The sequence below is a fragment of the Pan paniscus genome, chromosome 4, assembly GCF_029289425.2.
Source record: "Pan paniscus chromosome 4, NHGRI_mPanPan1-v2.0_pri, whole genome shotgun sequence".
Lineage (NCBI taxonomy): Eukaryota > Metazoa > Chordata > Mammalia > Primates > Hominidae > Pan > Pan paniscus.
The window spans coordinates 145,133,325-145,149,496 of NC_073253.2; the positions used below are offsets into that span (position 1 = coordinate 145,133,325).

The 16,172-nt window shown below is 42.4% G+C and overlaps 1 protein-coding gene across 1 annotated transcript in view; it reads right to left on the reverse strand.

The window, feature by feature from the left end:
• The window catches only part of PDE6A (phosphodiesterase 6A), an 87,173-nt gene that overhangs the window by 46,758 nt on the left and 24,243 nt on the right, over window positions 1-16,172 (reverse strand). The window contains exons 6-7 of the mRNA XM_057302360.1: window positions 10,718-10,782; window positions 3,072-3,138 (exon numbers count right to left, since the gene is read on the reverse strand). Of these exons, the coding sequence (XP_057158343.1) occupies window positions 3,072-3,138; window positions 10,718-10,782 (132 nt within the window). The remainder of the gene's footprint in view (window positions 1-3,071; window positions 3,139-10,717; window positions 10,783-16,172) is intronic.

A 16,172-nucleotide genomic window follows, 5' to 3' on the forward strand; every position in this document is an offset into this window, starting at 1 on the left:
AATAAAATAATGCTACTCTAAATATATTTGACTCAACTACATTTGGGTTCTGTTTTGTTTGGGCAGGTAGGGGTTTTTCCTTGGCGTATAAACCCCAAAGTAGAATAATAAATGAAAGGTGTTGTAGCTCTGGTTCTATATTGCTAGATTCCTCTCCTGAAAATTGAACCAGTTTACCCTACTGGTAAGGGATCAGATGACACTTATCTGATCTCCCCAGAGCACTGTGGGGCCACTGTGTACGGTTGTGTAATGTGTGAACTGCACACAGGCATCTGGCTGAGGGGCAACTGGGAGCTGAAATCCAGCCTGTGATCTGCTTGCTGCGCCATGACCTTGACCTTTATTTAGTCATCCTTGAGAAACGGTGCCTTCTAGTTCTCAAAAAGGCACCACCTGGGCTTGTGGTGACCCTGCCTGACAACACAGGAGTGGGCTGTCTGTGGTCTTAGAGAGCAGGCTGTACCTGCTCCTGTCCAAGTACTGTCTGCTCACTGCACCAGCCTTCTGACCTCTCCTTTGACCAACTCTATCAGTTACTATCATTGTCTCCTGATCTCAGAGTTCTTGGACCCCTCTTTCCTCTCCATCTGTGAGCATGCTGGTGTCTCTCTCATGCTTGAAAATGAAATCCTTCCTGCATCCATCATGGTCCCTATAGCAAGCACCCAGGCATTCTTCTCTTTTCTTTTGCATTCTTTACCTTCTCGTTACCCATCCACTACTCAGCAAACCACATGCTGGTTCTGCTTCCACCTCACCACCAAATCCATTTTCATTGGGGCCACAAATAACCTCTGCAGTGCCAAACCCAATGAGTGTTTTCAATTCTCTCACCAGTTCACTCTGCTGCATGTCATCATTTCCTTCCCTGTTGAAACTTTCCACTTCCTTCCAGACACTTTCCACTTTCCACTTCCAGAGAGACACTGCCCTCTCCTGGGTCTCCAAACACCTCTGAACCTTCCTTCTGTTTCTCTATCACACACTCCTCTTTCTCCACCCACTCTATAGATGCCAACACCCTCCATTATTGCACCCTATGTCCACTGCCTGTCTCCTTCTCCGTAAGTGGCTTCCTCCACACATAATTTCAAACACCATCTGGTCCTGATATCTTCCATATCTCTGCTTCCAACACTCCTCTCTCTCCATGGCATCAGAATTGTCTCTTCATCTACCTGCTGGACAGCTGCTCCTAAAAAATGTCATAGTTTTACCTTGTCTGAAACTGACCTCGTCATCTTACATCCAAGCATGATGACAGCACTATCTATTCAGTCTAGAAGCCTGAAATTAGCTTTGACTCCTCTCTTCCCCATTCTCTGCCTACAACCAATCACAAAGCCCTGCCAGCTTCACCCTCTCAATATTGGACCTGACCCATTATCGCCTTCTTGTGTTCTTGCCTCTGTCAAAGTTGTTGTGAGTATTAAATTTAGGTAGTGCCTGACTCATGGTAAGCACCCAGTGGCTGTTAGCAAGAATGATAGTATTCTTTACCCCACCTGTCTTTGCTGAGATTCTCATCACCTCTTACTTGAATGATGCTCTGGTTACTTTGCCTGCAGTCCTAGTCCTTCAGATCCACTTCCCAGGAAGCTGCTAGAGTTATCTTTCTTTTCTTTCTTTCTTTTTATTTTTTTCTTTTAGAGACAGGGTCTCCCTCTGTTGCCCAGGCTGGAATGCAGTGGTGCAATCATACCTCACTGCAGCCTGGAACTCCTGGGCTCAAGGGATACTCCTGTCTCAGCCTCTTGAGTAGCTGGGACTGTGGGCCTGGCTAATTTTTAAATTTTTTGTAGAGACGGAGTCTTGGTATGTTGCCCAAGCTGGTCTCAAACTCCTGGGCTCAAGTGATCCTCCTGCCTCGGCCTCTCAAAGTGTTGGGATTACAGGCATGAGTCACTATGCCCTGCCAGAGTTATCTTTCTAAAATGAAAATTGACTATGTGAATCTCTTGCTTGTCTACCTGTCATCTGTAGATTAAAATCCCACCTTTTGAGGATGAGCATGGTGGTTCATGCCTATAATCCCAGCACTTTGGGAGGTTGAGGCAGGTGGATCACTTGAAACCAGGTGTTCGAAACCAGCCTGGCTAACATGGCAAAACCGTTTCTCTACTAAAAATACAAAAATTAGCTGGGCGTGGTGGTGCACGCCTGTAATCACAGCTATTCGGGTGGCTGAGGCATGAGAATTGCTTGAGCCCAGGAGGCGGAGGTTGCAATGAGCCAAATTCTCACCACTGCATTCCAGCCTGGGCAACAGAGACACTGTCAAAAAAAAAAAAAAAGTCCCACCTTTTAGACAAGGCATCCAAGGCCTGTTGTAATTTAGCCCCTTCCTCCCTCTTGAGCCTCATGTTTTGCTGTCTTCCTGTCTCAAATCTAATACTCCAGGCACACTTAACCATACACAGCACACTGCTCCAGGCCTCCATGCCCATGTTGTTTGCCCATGTTCTTCCTTCCACCTGGAACCTCCTTTTATGACCCCATCTGCCTAAGACCTATTTATTTTGTTTTATTTATTATTATTATTTTTTGAGACGGAGTCTTACTCTGTTGCCCAGGCTGGAGTGCAATGGCATGATCTCGGCTCACTGCAACCTCCACCTCCCGGGTTCAAGTGATTCTCCTGCCTCAGCCTCCCAAGTAGCTGGGATTACAGGCGCCTGCCACCATGCCCAGCAAATTTTTATATTTTTAGTAGAGATGGAGTTCTGCCATGTTGGCCAGGCTGGTCTCCAGCTCCTGACCTCAGGTGATCCACCTGCTTCGGCCCCCCAAAGTTCTGGGATTATAGGCGTGAGCCACTGTACCCGGCCAAGACTATGCACCTTTCTACCTAAGGATTATTTATCTATGTATTTGATATTTCCTCAAATGTCAATTATCTGTTCATTCATTTAGACCAGTTGCCAACTGAATTGAGAGAAACAAGAGAATTAGGCTTTTAGAGATCCACACTTGCCATCATCTTTTCCACTCTCTTCTTGATCTGAAATCCTTCCACTCTCTCTTCCACATGATCCCAAACTCTCCCCCTTCAAAGTTATATTACTTACCAGGCCATTCTGGGCAACATAAGCTGGGAGACCGCTTACTAAAGCCCAATGGTCAGGAGGTGGATTCCTGTGAAGGCCAAAGACAAACGGTGACTCTCAGTGCAGGGATTGCTGGACTAAAGACTAAAATCTGGGCCTTTGCCCTCCCCCTGCTCTCAGGTGGCTCTCAGCACCTGCTTACATTCACTACACCTGACCAAACCCAAAATGTTGGCCAACCATCTTAATGTTCAAATCTAGACATGGAGAAAGGGTGGCGAATATAACATTTTACTGTCTGCCCACCAAGTTTCACCACCTGAGAAAAGAGACAGCATTCATTCTACAGATTGTTACCTGCTGCTGAGCAGAAACAAATACCATCACTTCCCTCATAAAGTTAGAAGCTACTAATACTATGTAGAGAATGAAAAAATTCATCTATGGGGAATTCCTACCATGTACTAAGCACTAAGCTAAGTGCTTTATATACTTATCCCTCACAATAGTATAATTTTTTGTATTATTACTTTTTGCTTGTTTGTTGTGAGAAAAAAACACACACATAAACACGCATTAAAAACTTCACCAATCATTAGGAGATGAACATTTATAAAACCACATGGACATCAAGAACAGCATTGTCAGCTCCTTGGAAGCCATTGACTTTCCCCCGCAATCATAACCTTCTCCCTAACCCCAAAGGTAACCATTATTCTGAAATTATGCTAAATTGCATTTTTGCTTTTTTGTAGAGTTTTAGCTTCTAAGCATGTTTTCCTGTACCTGTTAGTTTAATTTTGCTTATTTTTCAACTCATTTAGATGGCACTGTACAACGTATATTATTTTGTCTGGCTTGTCACGTTGCTGTAATTCATTCATTTTACTGACTTACAGTGTTCCCTACACTACTGTAGCACAATCTATCCATTCAACTGTTGGTGGACATCCCCCGTCCCTTCACTTAGGGGCTAATATAAACAGTGCTGCTGTCAACATTGGTGCACATGTACTCTCAGTTCTACATGGTATATTCCTAGGAGAAGAAGTACTAAGTCATAAGATATTTGTAACTTCAACTTTACTAGATGAGGCCAAACTGTTTTCTAAAATGATTGTAGCAATTAACACTCCTATCAGTGGTCCGTTAGAGTTTGCTTTGTTCTCCATCTCTGTCAATACTATTTTCAGACTTTTAAATGACAATCCTTGTGGTGAGGTCTAGTGGTATCTCATCATAGTTTTCTTTCATATTTCTCTACAAAATTAATAAAATGGAGTAACTTCCATAAATGTATTTGTCATTTGCATTGTTTTTTTGTGAAGTTCCTCTGTTCATGTCTTTTACTCATTTTTAAAAATTACTTTTAAATTTACTTTTACTCATTTTTTGTTCCTTAAATATTACTTTTACTCATTTTTGTTCCTTAAATATTAATTAGAACTCAGGCAGTGGTGTGTGCCTATAGCCCCAGCGACTGAGGAGTCTGAAGTGGGAAGATCACTGGAAACCAAGAGTCCAGGGCCAGCCTGGGCAACATAGGGGGACTCCATCTCTAAAAAATATAAATAAGTAAATATAAACCACTAAGTAGAATTCACCTGTGAAAAAAATCTGGGTCTGGGTTGTCTTTGTGAGAAGGTTTTGATTTATTTTATTGTAATAAATATTTTATTGTAATAAAACTGTTATATTTCTTCTTGATTTTGTCAGTTTTACTATTAATTTTTTTCCTCTTATTCTTTTTTTCAAGATAGGGTCTTACTGTGTTGTCCAGGCTGTTCTTGAATTCCTGGCTTTAAGCAATTGTCCCACCTCAGTCTCCCAAGTAGCCGGGATTATAGGCATGTGCCACCACACCTGGCTAGGTTTTTTGTTTTGTTTGAGACAGGGTCTCACTCTGTCACCCAGGCTGGAGTGCAGCAGAGAAAACCTGGCTCACTGCAGCCTCAACCTCTTGGGCTCAAGCAATTCTCCCACCTCAGCCTCACGTGTAGGACTGTAGGCATGTGCCATCACACCCAGCCAATTTTTAAAATTTTTTTATAGAGACAGGGCAACCACTGGCAAGGCTGCTTCGAGCTGGCTATGTTCCTTGCCTGAAGGTCAATGCTTCTGTCAAGGTGGTTTGCTCTATGAGACTCTTTTTTATTCCAGATTATGGAAATTTCCCTTTGGGGCCAGAAGTGGTAGTAGCTCCCCCACTAATAGCACATTCTCTTATGGTTCCCTTCATTCCACACACACCTTTGCAATTTGTCCCTCTGTAAATAAACCCTCACCGAATTATCCTGGTTTGAATGTGACACCTATTTTCAGTTGAGACCCTGACTGATATGGATGGATGCATAGCTCATTACTTTTTCAGCCTTTTTACATTTAAACATGTGCATTTGAGGCTGTAAATTTTACATTAAGCACAATTTCACTGCATCACACAGGTTTTTTATTTTTTACAGAGGCTTTAATATGTAATATTTTCATATCTTTCAGCTCAGAATATTTTCTAATTTCCATTAATTGATTCTTTTATCCATAGGTTGTTTGGTTGCAGAAGGGTATTTCTTAGTTCCCAAGCATATGAGAATTTCCTAATTAGCTTTTTGTTACTGGCTTAGAGCAGTGTTCTAACTATATTTATTAGGTTAAATTCATTAATTGGATTATTCAAATATTCTATATTCTGTTTGTTCATTTTAGTTTGCTCCTTAAGTCAATTAGCAAACATAGATTCATCTATATCTCCTTGTATTTCTGTTAGTTTTTGTTTTATATTTTTTGAGGTCACGTTATGAGGCGCTTGCAAATTTAGAATGGTAATATCTTCCTGTAATATTGAGGTAGATTGACCCCTTTATCATTAAGTGACTCTTTATCTCTACTAAATGCTCTTTGGTATGTCTATTTTTCTATGATATTAACATGGTTATACAAGTTTTCTTTTGATTAGCATTTGCATGGTATGTCTTTTTTCAGTCTTTTATGTTCAACCTCTCTGTATTCTCTTTCAGATTAGTCTCCTGTAAACAGGATATAGGATTTTTCATCATATCTTGGGAGTAATCATTGTTGACTAACTTTTGTATGTGCAGAGAAAGATTAAACGCTGCCAATTAACCTATAACGTAATCTATAATGCTTATCACTTGTAATTTTTACTTTATTCAGATCAACATTGTTCTTTTAGCATTTAGACACAGATTTTTTATCATATCTCACACTTTTTTCTGTCATTTTGTGCCACTTAAGACAATTTTTCACTTCAATGCTGAATCATAGCATAATCTCTCTTTAAAATTATTTTACATGGCAATTGAATTCAATGTGAATAGCAACCAGCAATGGTTGCTCAACAATAACTATACTTACAACAATATGAATGGTGGGAAATGAAAATTACAGGAGACCATTGTTTTCAACTAAACTCCTGTAGTAGGGGCCCTAACAGATCGAACTAAAAATTAAAATGAAGTCACTTACATCAAAGTTCCAAGTCACCAAACACTAAATTGCTATCTGACCTTCTGAGAAATCAGGAGAAACAAAAGCTAATTTTCTAAACAAGCCAGTTTCTTTCTTTCTTTTTCTTTTCTTTTTTTTTTTTTTTTTTGAGACAGGGTCTCACTCTGTCCCCTAGGCTCTAGGCTGGAGTGCAGTGGTGCGATCATGGCTCACTGTAGCCTCCACCTCCCCGGCTCAAGTGATCCTCCTGCCTCAGCCTCCTGAGCAGCTGGGACCACAGGTGTGCACCACCATGCCTGGCTAATTTTTGTATTTTTTTGTGGAGATGGGGTCTTGCCATATTGCCCAGGCTGGTCTCAAAGTCCTGAGCTCAAGGGATCTGCCTACCTCAGCCTCCCAAAGTGCTGGGTTTATAGGTGTGAGCCACTGTGCCCGGCAACAAGCCAGTTTCAATTGGCATGATGATGAAGTTTCCTCTGCTTTAGTCCTTACACACACACAAAGGTAGCCTGAAATAGCTTGATGTTTACTTCTCAGTCATTTTTCTATTGTCCTATTTCCCTGTCCTGCCTTACAAGAAAAGTAGCTTTAAAATGACCAATCTGCTTTTTGTTCTTTGTTCCTATAAAACCAACCCCTTCTGCTCAACTCATTGGAACACTTACTCTATTTTACACAACAAACCATTGCCCAATTCTAGAATCTCAAATAAAGCCATTTGAGATCTGTAGATGAAATTTATTGTAACTTTGTCTTTTGACTATGGTTATGACCGAGTTCACACCTAGGCAATAACAACTTTATCATGTCTGCCGTGGCTAACAACGATCACACAATTCTATTTCAGAAATGTCAAAAAGTAGAAAACAGCATCTTAGAATTAATGAAAGGTAATGCATTTCTTTCTTATCCAGGCTGGCAATCTTTGTCATTTAACTGGAACATCTAGTTGATTTATATTTTTTTAAATTATTGGCCATTGCATCAGCTTATGCCTATAATCCGAGCACTTTGGGAGGCTAAGGTGGGAGGATTGCTTGAGCTCAGGAGTTTGAAGAAGCCAGCCTGGGCAACATGGTGAGACCCCATCTCTATTACCAAAAAAAAAAAAAAAAAAAAAAATTATTGGCCAGGCATGGTGGCTCACGCCTGTAATCCCAGCACTTTGGGAGGTAGAGGTGAGAGGATCACTTGAACCCAGAAATTTGAGACCAGCCTGGCAACATAGTGAGACTGTCTCTATAAAACACTAACACACTAATTAAATAAATAAATTCAAATAATTGATATATTTGAATTCGAATTTCACCTTGATATGTACATTTTATTTTCCTACCTGCTTTATGTTCTTCTCTCCTTCTTTCTCTCTCTCTTTTTTAGTGAAAGTGTCTCACTATGTTGCCCAGGCTGGAGTACAGTGGCTATTCACAGGTGCAATCATAGCTCACTGCAGCCTCAAATTCCTAGGCTCAAACAATCCTCCTGCCTCAGCCTCCTGATTAGCTGGGGCTATAGACAGTGCATCCACATCCAACATCTATGTTCTTCCTGAACTTTTATTTTGCCTTCCTTTGGTTTGATTAGTCATTTATTTACTATTCAATTTTCCCCTCTGTTAGTGTGGATGGCATATACTGTGACAGCCATTCTGCATGTTTACAGACATTCTGGCTGTCTATCCTGGGCACAAGGTCAGAGTGCATTTCCTAACCACTCAAGTAATGTGTGGCCATGTAACTAGCTTTGGCCAATAAAATGTGAGTATAAGTGCTATGTGTGTGTCACCTCCAGATGGAGATTTTAAGAGCCAGTGTGTATTTTTCCTCTCTTCTCTGTGGCAAAGTTATTCTATCTTGCAAGGTTCAAAATGGCAGCTGCTTTATCAGCCTTGGCTCCTGCCTGACTACAACCCACCCACCATATCTCCAACCACACCCGCTAGCTGGCAATGCACACATAGTGGGATGGTGAAATAAATTTTAGTTGTTTATACCACTCAGGTCTCCAGGTCTTGTTACGAAAGCAGAGCCTGGCCTATCTTGGCTGAAACAAAGATTTGTGTCAGAAACAGGGTGCTGCCATAATAAAAAACCTAAAACGAGAAACATAGGTTAGGGACTGGGTGGTAGGCAACAAGATGAGTGTTATCAGAAGCTAGTAGGATGTGATGCTGGTCAAGCAGAGACAAACAGAAAATTGCGACCTGTGACCATTTAAGAGACAGATAATGAGTTAATAAGATTGTGGCTCTAGAAGCTAGAAAAGGGGCTAGAAAACAGAATTGTTGAAGAGTATGCTTTTGATAAGGTAGAAAAAAAAAAGAGAGATGAACTTTAGAAGATAATAAGGGAATCAGGCTGGGTGCCAGGGCTCACACCAGTAATCCCAGCACTTTGGGAGGCCAAGGTAGGTGAATCACTTGAGGTCAGGAGTTTGAGACCAGCCTGACCAACATGGCGAAACCCCATCTCTACTAAAAATACACAAATTAGCTGGGTGTGGTGGCGTGTGCCTGTATAATCCCAGCTACTCGGGAGGCTGAGGCAGGAGAATCGCTTTAACCCAGGAGGTGGAAGTTGTAGTTAGCTGAGATTCGGCCACTGCACTCTAGCCTGGGAGACAGAGCAGGACTCCACCTTAAAAAAAAAAAAAAAAAAGAGAATAGAATAAGATAATCAGTCCTTATGCAGGCAGCAATAAAGGAATAGAAATAACCTAGAAATTGAGAAACTTGAGGCAGCTTCTCATCCTCACCAGTAACAGACAACCCTGAAAACTTGTTTATCTGGGTGACGGGATTATTACAGTTTGGTCTGGTGACCAAACTGAATCAGCATGGCCTATCACACCCACTCCTTGAAGATTAAGTTGGCATGCAGTAAATCCCTTCAGTTGGACAAAATTGCTGTGGGGGCTAAGACGAAAGGTGTGGCTCTCCCATGAACTGAATTACAGCCTCAAGGCCTCTGCAATTAAGTTGAGAAAAAGGGCTATGTCTCAGGACAGAACCATGGATGTGGCTTTTAGCACGTGGAGAGGATTCAAACAGAGAAGAAGGTAACTAGGTTTTTGAGAAAGGTCTACTGACCAAAAAAGTATAAGCCCATATTTAAACAGTTTGCAACCGTTCAAATCTTCTAATGGTCATTGAGTCCCAGCTACCTAGATGCAGGACTGAGAGCATTCTTTCCTTTTCTTTTCACTGTCTTCCTTGGTCACACATGAGGGGACATTGAGAATAGGCTTTCTGTGGGGGCTGAGTCAGTTCCTTTGCAGCTTCCTGCTTTTGCTTTGCCTCCTTCAAGTACCAGAAGAGTAGCACTGCAGAAAACAGTTGAAAATCCCTGATTTCATCCCAGTCTCATTCTATACATGGGACTCTAAGGTCCAGACAAACCACTTACTGGCCCTGGCTGTGAGATTGGGACTCAGAGCACCTGACTCACAATCTGGTCCACTGTAGCCCTCATCAAGGCTCTGGTCAAGTCTTCCCCCTTCTTGGGCCTCACTGCTCACCCTCTGAGTCTCTCTACCATCTCACACTGCCTCCTTCCCACTCTCCCTGCCTCTAACCAACTGTGGGGTCTCATTGGATTTGGTCAGTGTTGATCTTGGAATGAGTATCTTTTGGCAGTTGATAATGTACCTGCAGTTTTCCATGTTTTGAGATGTGTTAAAATAAAAACTACAGGAGGCCCTTGTTTTGGATGAAGCTCTGCACCAAGCTCCAACAAACCAAACTAAAAATCAGTGTGGAGTCACCGTGATAACATTCCACTTCACCAAATCTAAACTAAGTTGTTTTCTGATCCTCTTAGAGATTAGGAGAGAGGTAAAAGCCAATTTCCCAAAAAGTCCTGTTCCAGTCTTTAATAGGCATGATAATGAAGCTCCTCTGCTTTAATCCTTACACCAAAAAAAAAAAAAAAAAAGTAGCAGTAACCTGACATTAATCAGTTCTTTTTCTATTGTTCTATCTCCCTCTCCCACCTTATAAGAAAAGTATCTTAAAAATGATTAACATGTTCTTTGATCTTTGCTTGGTTTTCTTCAGCCCTTCTCTGTCTATAAGATCAACCTTGTCAGAACACTTACGTATTTTATGGAATGAAGTGTTGCCCAATTCCAGAATCACCAATAAAGCCAATTGAGATCTTTAAGCTAATTTGTTGTCATTTTGTCTTTTGACAGGTGAAACTTACGGGATGACTTTGATGTCCTCTTTGCCATGCAGGATGTAGTCAATGACCTTGTAAAAGTTAATTTCCTGGCAAAAGAGAGAAAAATTATACTTTTTTTTTTTTTTTTTTTGAGACAGTTTCACTTTGTCGCCCAGGCTGGAGTGCAACGGTGTGATCTCGGCTCACTGCAACCTCCACCTCCTGAGTTCAAGCTATTCTTCTGCCTCAGCCTCCCGAGTAAATGGGACTACAGGCACGCACCACCATGCCTGGCTAATTTTTGTATTTTTAGCAGAGACAGCGTTCGAACTCCTGACCCCATGATCTGCCCACCTCAGCCTCCCGAAGTGCTGGGATTACAGGTGTGAGCCACTGCGCCTGGCCAAAAAATTATACCTTCAAGAGTCAAATAGAAGTTCAACAGGGGTATGTCCCTGAAACCAACTTTGTCCTTTTACCGTCGTATGCCCCGTAGTTTTTGTTGTTGTTTTAATAAATTAATGTTTTTATTGATATACAGTAGTTGTACATATTTTGCCCCATGGTTTTCAGGAAGTGCCAAGCCTGGCCATAAACTCCCTCCAAGGATGTGCCTGGGCTGCCTTCTGGTGCTCCCTGTCCTCTGCTGACTCTCAGGATTCAGCGTGCTTCACCTTGGAGCCAGCTCACAGTGATCAGGAAGAGGGCTGGGATCTGAGGCTGGGAAGAGGGATAGGAAATCCTCTAAGAGGATCTGGAGCTTGATTGTGTGCAAGTTGATCACACAAGTTGGGACATTTTTGTCATACCCAAATAAAAGAGAGTTGAGAAGCCAGGGGGCAAAAAAGTACTCAGGACACTAGCATTGCTCCCAGAATGTAATTCTCTGCATGCCTGGCTGCTTACGCTACCTGCTGTGACTTGAAACCAGTTTTATCTGATAGTTGCTGAAACAACCTGCTGCAACTCTGGGACTAATTTTACCCACTGCCATCACTCATCAGTCAAAACTTGCCAGCTCCCCAGACCCTTACTGGTGTCAATGAACTTTCTCAGAGAGCAACATGTAATATTTCTCTTTTTTCTTTTAAACACAGGGTCTTGCTGTGTCACCCAGGCTGGAGTGCAGTGGCACGGTCATGGCTCACTGTAGCCTCGAATTCCTGGGCTCACATGATCCTCCTGCCTTGGCTTCCCAAAGCACTGGGATGACAGGCATGAGCCACCATGCCCGGCCTCAATTCTCTTTTTTATAAAACCGTCTACCTTCTCTTTTTTCTTTGGACATACTGAAGACTACTTAGTCTGCATGTATGCCCCAAATTGCAAGTCTTCCTTTGCCCCAAAACATTAAATATAGAGATTCGTCTCTGCGTTTTAATTTTGACTTTGATAAGTGCAAGAAGAAAGAGATAAAGATGGCTGCCAGAATCTAGGGAGATGGGGAAGTGGTCAGGAGGTTCCCATCCCATTTAAAATCACAGCCAACCAGCCATCCTCCCTGCAGGGTGCATCTCTATGTCATGGCCCCATTTCTCCTTCATGCCTACCACTCAGCTGTTCTCTTTGCTGTGTCGTCACTTCAGACCTACCTTCTCATCATGTTTCATGCCTCCGAACTAACTCTCTGCCTCTTCCACCTCTCCCGCCTCCTTTCATTGTTAAAATTCCCATTCTCTTAAAGCAGAGCTCTTCAATTACATTACTCTCTAGCATGCAATTGGATGTTGGCATGTGACTCCATTCCCCTAGCTCTCCAGGGGAAATTCTATTACCTTTTTCTTAGGTCCTCTGTATGCCCAAGCGTGATGAGCAACTATTTCACAAATGAGAAAGCTGAGACACAGAGAGAGGAAAGGACTCACTTGTAGCAAGACAGTGAACCAAAATCAGAACCTGGGTCCTTAATTCCCAGCTCAGTGCTTTTCCTCTATGTCACCTAACGTTAACAGCTTAGTGTTTTACTGTCCGCATCACTGTCACCTTGAACAGGGTTGCTCAGAGTGTAATCCCTGGGCCGGTGCCTGTCTTGTGAACTCTTTACTATTCCAGGAGAAGATAAAAACAGAAACTGAGAGTCACTTAGGAAGTTTTGTAACAATTTGACTGAGTTAGATCAGGTCTGTTTAATTGAATAAAAGGGGATATCTTTTTTGTGTGTGTGTGACGGAGTCTTGCTCTGTCGCCCAGGCTGGAGTACAAGTGCAGTGGCATGATCCAAGTTTATATTTTGTCTGTCTTTATACAATTTTGTTTTTCTAGGAATATATTTTATCATATTTTTAAAAGTAGCAATCAAAACATAATGGAGGCGTGACTCACTCTCTTGAGTATGCCTGCACTCCCCTTTCTTGAGTGTGTTTTTCACACACACACAAAAAAATGGAAATTTTTTTAAAAAGAAAAACCAAACTGTTCCTTTACTACAGGTATTTTGAGAAGTACCTCCCTAGAGATTTCAGTGCAGATACCTGGGCTCCACCCCAAGCCTCCCGACTCAGAACCTCCACAAAGAGGAATTCCTGAACCAGTTAAAGATGTCTGAAGGTCTGTTTGGTTGACGGGCAATCAGCAATGGTCACCTTCCAACTCATAAGGGAGAGGCTCTGCTGCTCAAAGCCTAGCATTGGCGGCAGCTGCACTGACTGAATACTTCTAGGAGGCGAGCTCTGGTTAAACAAAAAGCAGAAGCTGAAACCACTCCAATGGCATAGGCTACCCCCCAGGGGGTAGTGAGCTCCCTAAAATAGGAAGCATCCAAGGAGAGACTAGATGAACCCTGAAATACAATAAATAAAATGGAGCTGAGACTAGACCTAGAGTGAGGATTCCTGTTCTAGTTTCAGTCCTACTATGTGTGTTCTCTGGGCCTCAGTTTCTCTGGCTGTAAAATTAGAATGGTGGTATGTGTTTGCTGCAGCTGTTAAGTAGCAGCTCTCTTTCCCCAAGCAAAGCATGGAAGCTAATTATATGAAACTGTCCTAATGGAATCAGGGCCGGGTATATAGAGTCCCTGCCCCTTTGTTCTCTCTTACTCCCTTTCCTGTCCTCTTCCTTTTCTATTAACCCCTGGTCAAGGCAGCTACTGTGGAACTCTAAGGTTCTAAGGACAATGGGGGAGAAAGAAAATTGTTTTAGAAAATCCATAAAGACCCTCCAAGCTATGATTCTAAGGTTATGATAAGATAGGTAGCAATATCTCTCAAAGATCAAAACAGACATATTATTTGACCCACATGTGGTGATGGATCCTAGAGATATACTCCCAAATGTGGGTAAAAGCATTTTTTGCCCCGTCCAGGGGTCGTAGCTAGACTGCTTAAAAAAGTCTGGAGATGATGTAAGGTCTCTTATTAGGAAAGTAGTTGTACAGTGGACACCACACGTTTCCAGAGCAAGATTGCTGTGTCTGTGCTGAAAGGGAAAGATGACCAAATATTCAGTTAAGTGAAAAAAGCAAGGCACAAAATAGAATCATAGCGTTAGTGCAGAGTGGTGGTGGTGGAATACGTATACTTCTCTGTGGATATCTGGATATACCTAAATGTTCCTGCAAAGAGAGTTTGCTAACAGCAGCTGCTTCACAGGGGCTGACTAGGAGGAAGGTGGCACTTAATTTCGTATGGAGTGAACTTTTCACTGTGCTCATATATTACTTTTCCAACATACAAACCAATTTTCTTTTTTTATATTTTTTATTTTGCTTTATTTTATTAATTTACTTTTTTTGAGCCAGGATCTCATTCTGTCACCCAGGCTGGAGTGCAGTGGCACAATCTTGGCTCACTGGAGCCTCAGTTTCCCAGGCTCAAGCAATCCTCCTATCTCAGCCTCCCAAGTAACTGGTAATACAGGCACGCGTCACCATGCCCGGCTACTTTTTTTTTTTTTCTTTTTTTTTTTTTAGTTAGAGACAAGGTCTCACTTTGTTGCTTAGGCAGGTCTTGAACTCCTGGCCTTAAGTGATCCTTCTGCCTCAGCCTCCCAAAGTTCTTGGATTATAGGCATGAACCACTGCACCTGGCAAAACAAACTTTCTTAAAAATATTTTTAAATAGTCAAGTTGTACCCTATAAGCAGTTCTAGAAAGCAAAGGTGGCTGCTTTCTAGAACACTTATTTCCTAGGAGATAAGTTTCTGCCTGCGAGGGGGAGGAGGCAGAGTTCCAGGACCTTCTTGACATCTTTGTCTTGCCTTAGGGCCACCTGTCCTTGGGCCTGTGCTGCTCACTGTACTTCCGGCAGGCTCAGGGCTTCCTGGGCCTGGCTGCTGTCCTACCCAGGGATTCCCACGAGAGTCTTTAGAAAGGTTAGAAATGGACATTTCTAGGCCAGGTGCGGTGGCTCGCACCTGTAATCCTAGCACTTTGGGAGGCGGAGGTGGGCAGAGCACTTGAGGTCAGGAGTCTGAGACCAGCCTGGCCAACATAGTGAAACCTCATCTCTACTAAAAATATAAAAATTAGCCAGACATAATGGTGGGGCACCTGTAATCCCAGCTACTCGGGAATCTGAGGCAGGAGAATTGCTTGAGCCCAGGAGGCGGAGGTTGCAGTGAGCTAAGATCATGCCACTGCACTCCAGCCTGGGCAACAGAGTGACAGTCCATCTCAAAAAAAGAAATGGACTTTTTTTTGGAATCCCACAGGAGAAAAACTGCAAAGTTTTTCTTTCCCAGAATTAACAAAAAGATCAGTGTGCTTTGGGTAACTAGGCTTTTTCCACACACTGTAGCTCAGTCAAAGTCTTTAAAGCCATATTCATGTACAAATTCACCAGCCTCTGGAAAGTCAAAACTGAGTCATCAAGAGTACCTTTGTTACCTTCTACCTGAGCAGCTGACACAAGGGGCTTTGAAAGAGCCACAGATACCCATGGAAATACACCACTTTTTAAAAGACTGCTATTTTTTTTTTCCATGAAGGCTTTTTAGCCTGTATAACTTTTAAATACTTCAAACATACGCACACTATTTTATTTTTAAAAGCAGATGAAGCAAGATGTAGCTGACACTGTGAGGCTTTCGACCTAAGGTTTGGGAACATTAATTGCTTGGAATTCAGACAAAAGCTGTATTTCCAAGTGAATGTGGCAGATAACGCGTGAGAGGGATGTTAGAAGGCAGAGGGAATGTTAAAGGGCCTAATTTAGGCCAGGTGCGGTGGCTCATGCTTGTAATCTCAGCACTTTGGGAGCCCAAGGCAGGAGGATCGCTTGAGGCCAGGAGTTCAAGACCAGCCTGGGCAATATAGCAAGACCTCATCTCTATATAAAAAACAAAAACAAATAAAATAAAATGCTGCAATTGGATGAGATCAGAGATCAGAAACTTAAATGCCTAGAGAGGTCTGATAAAAACAAAAATGAAAGCAGGGCACAGATGTACATAAAAGAGAGTGGTGGGGGCTGGGCGCAGTGGCTCACACCTGTAATCTCAGCACTGTGGGAGGCCGAGGTGGGCGGATCACCTGAGGTCAGGAGTTCGAGACCAGCCTGGC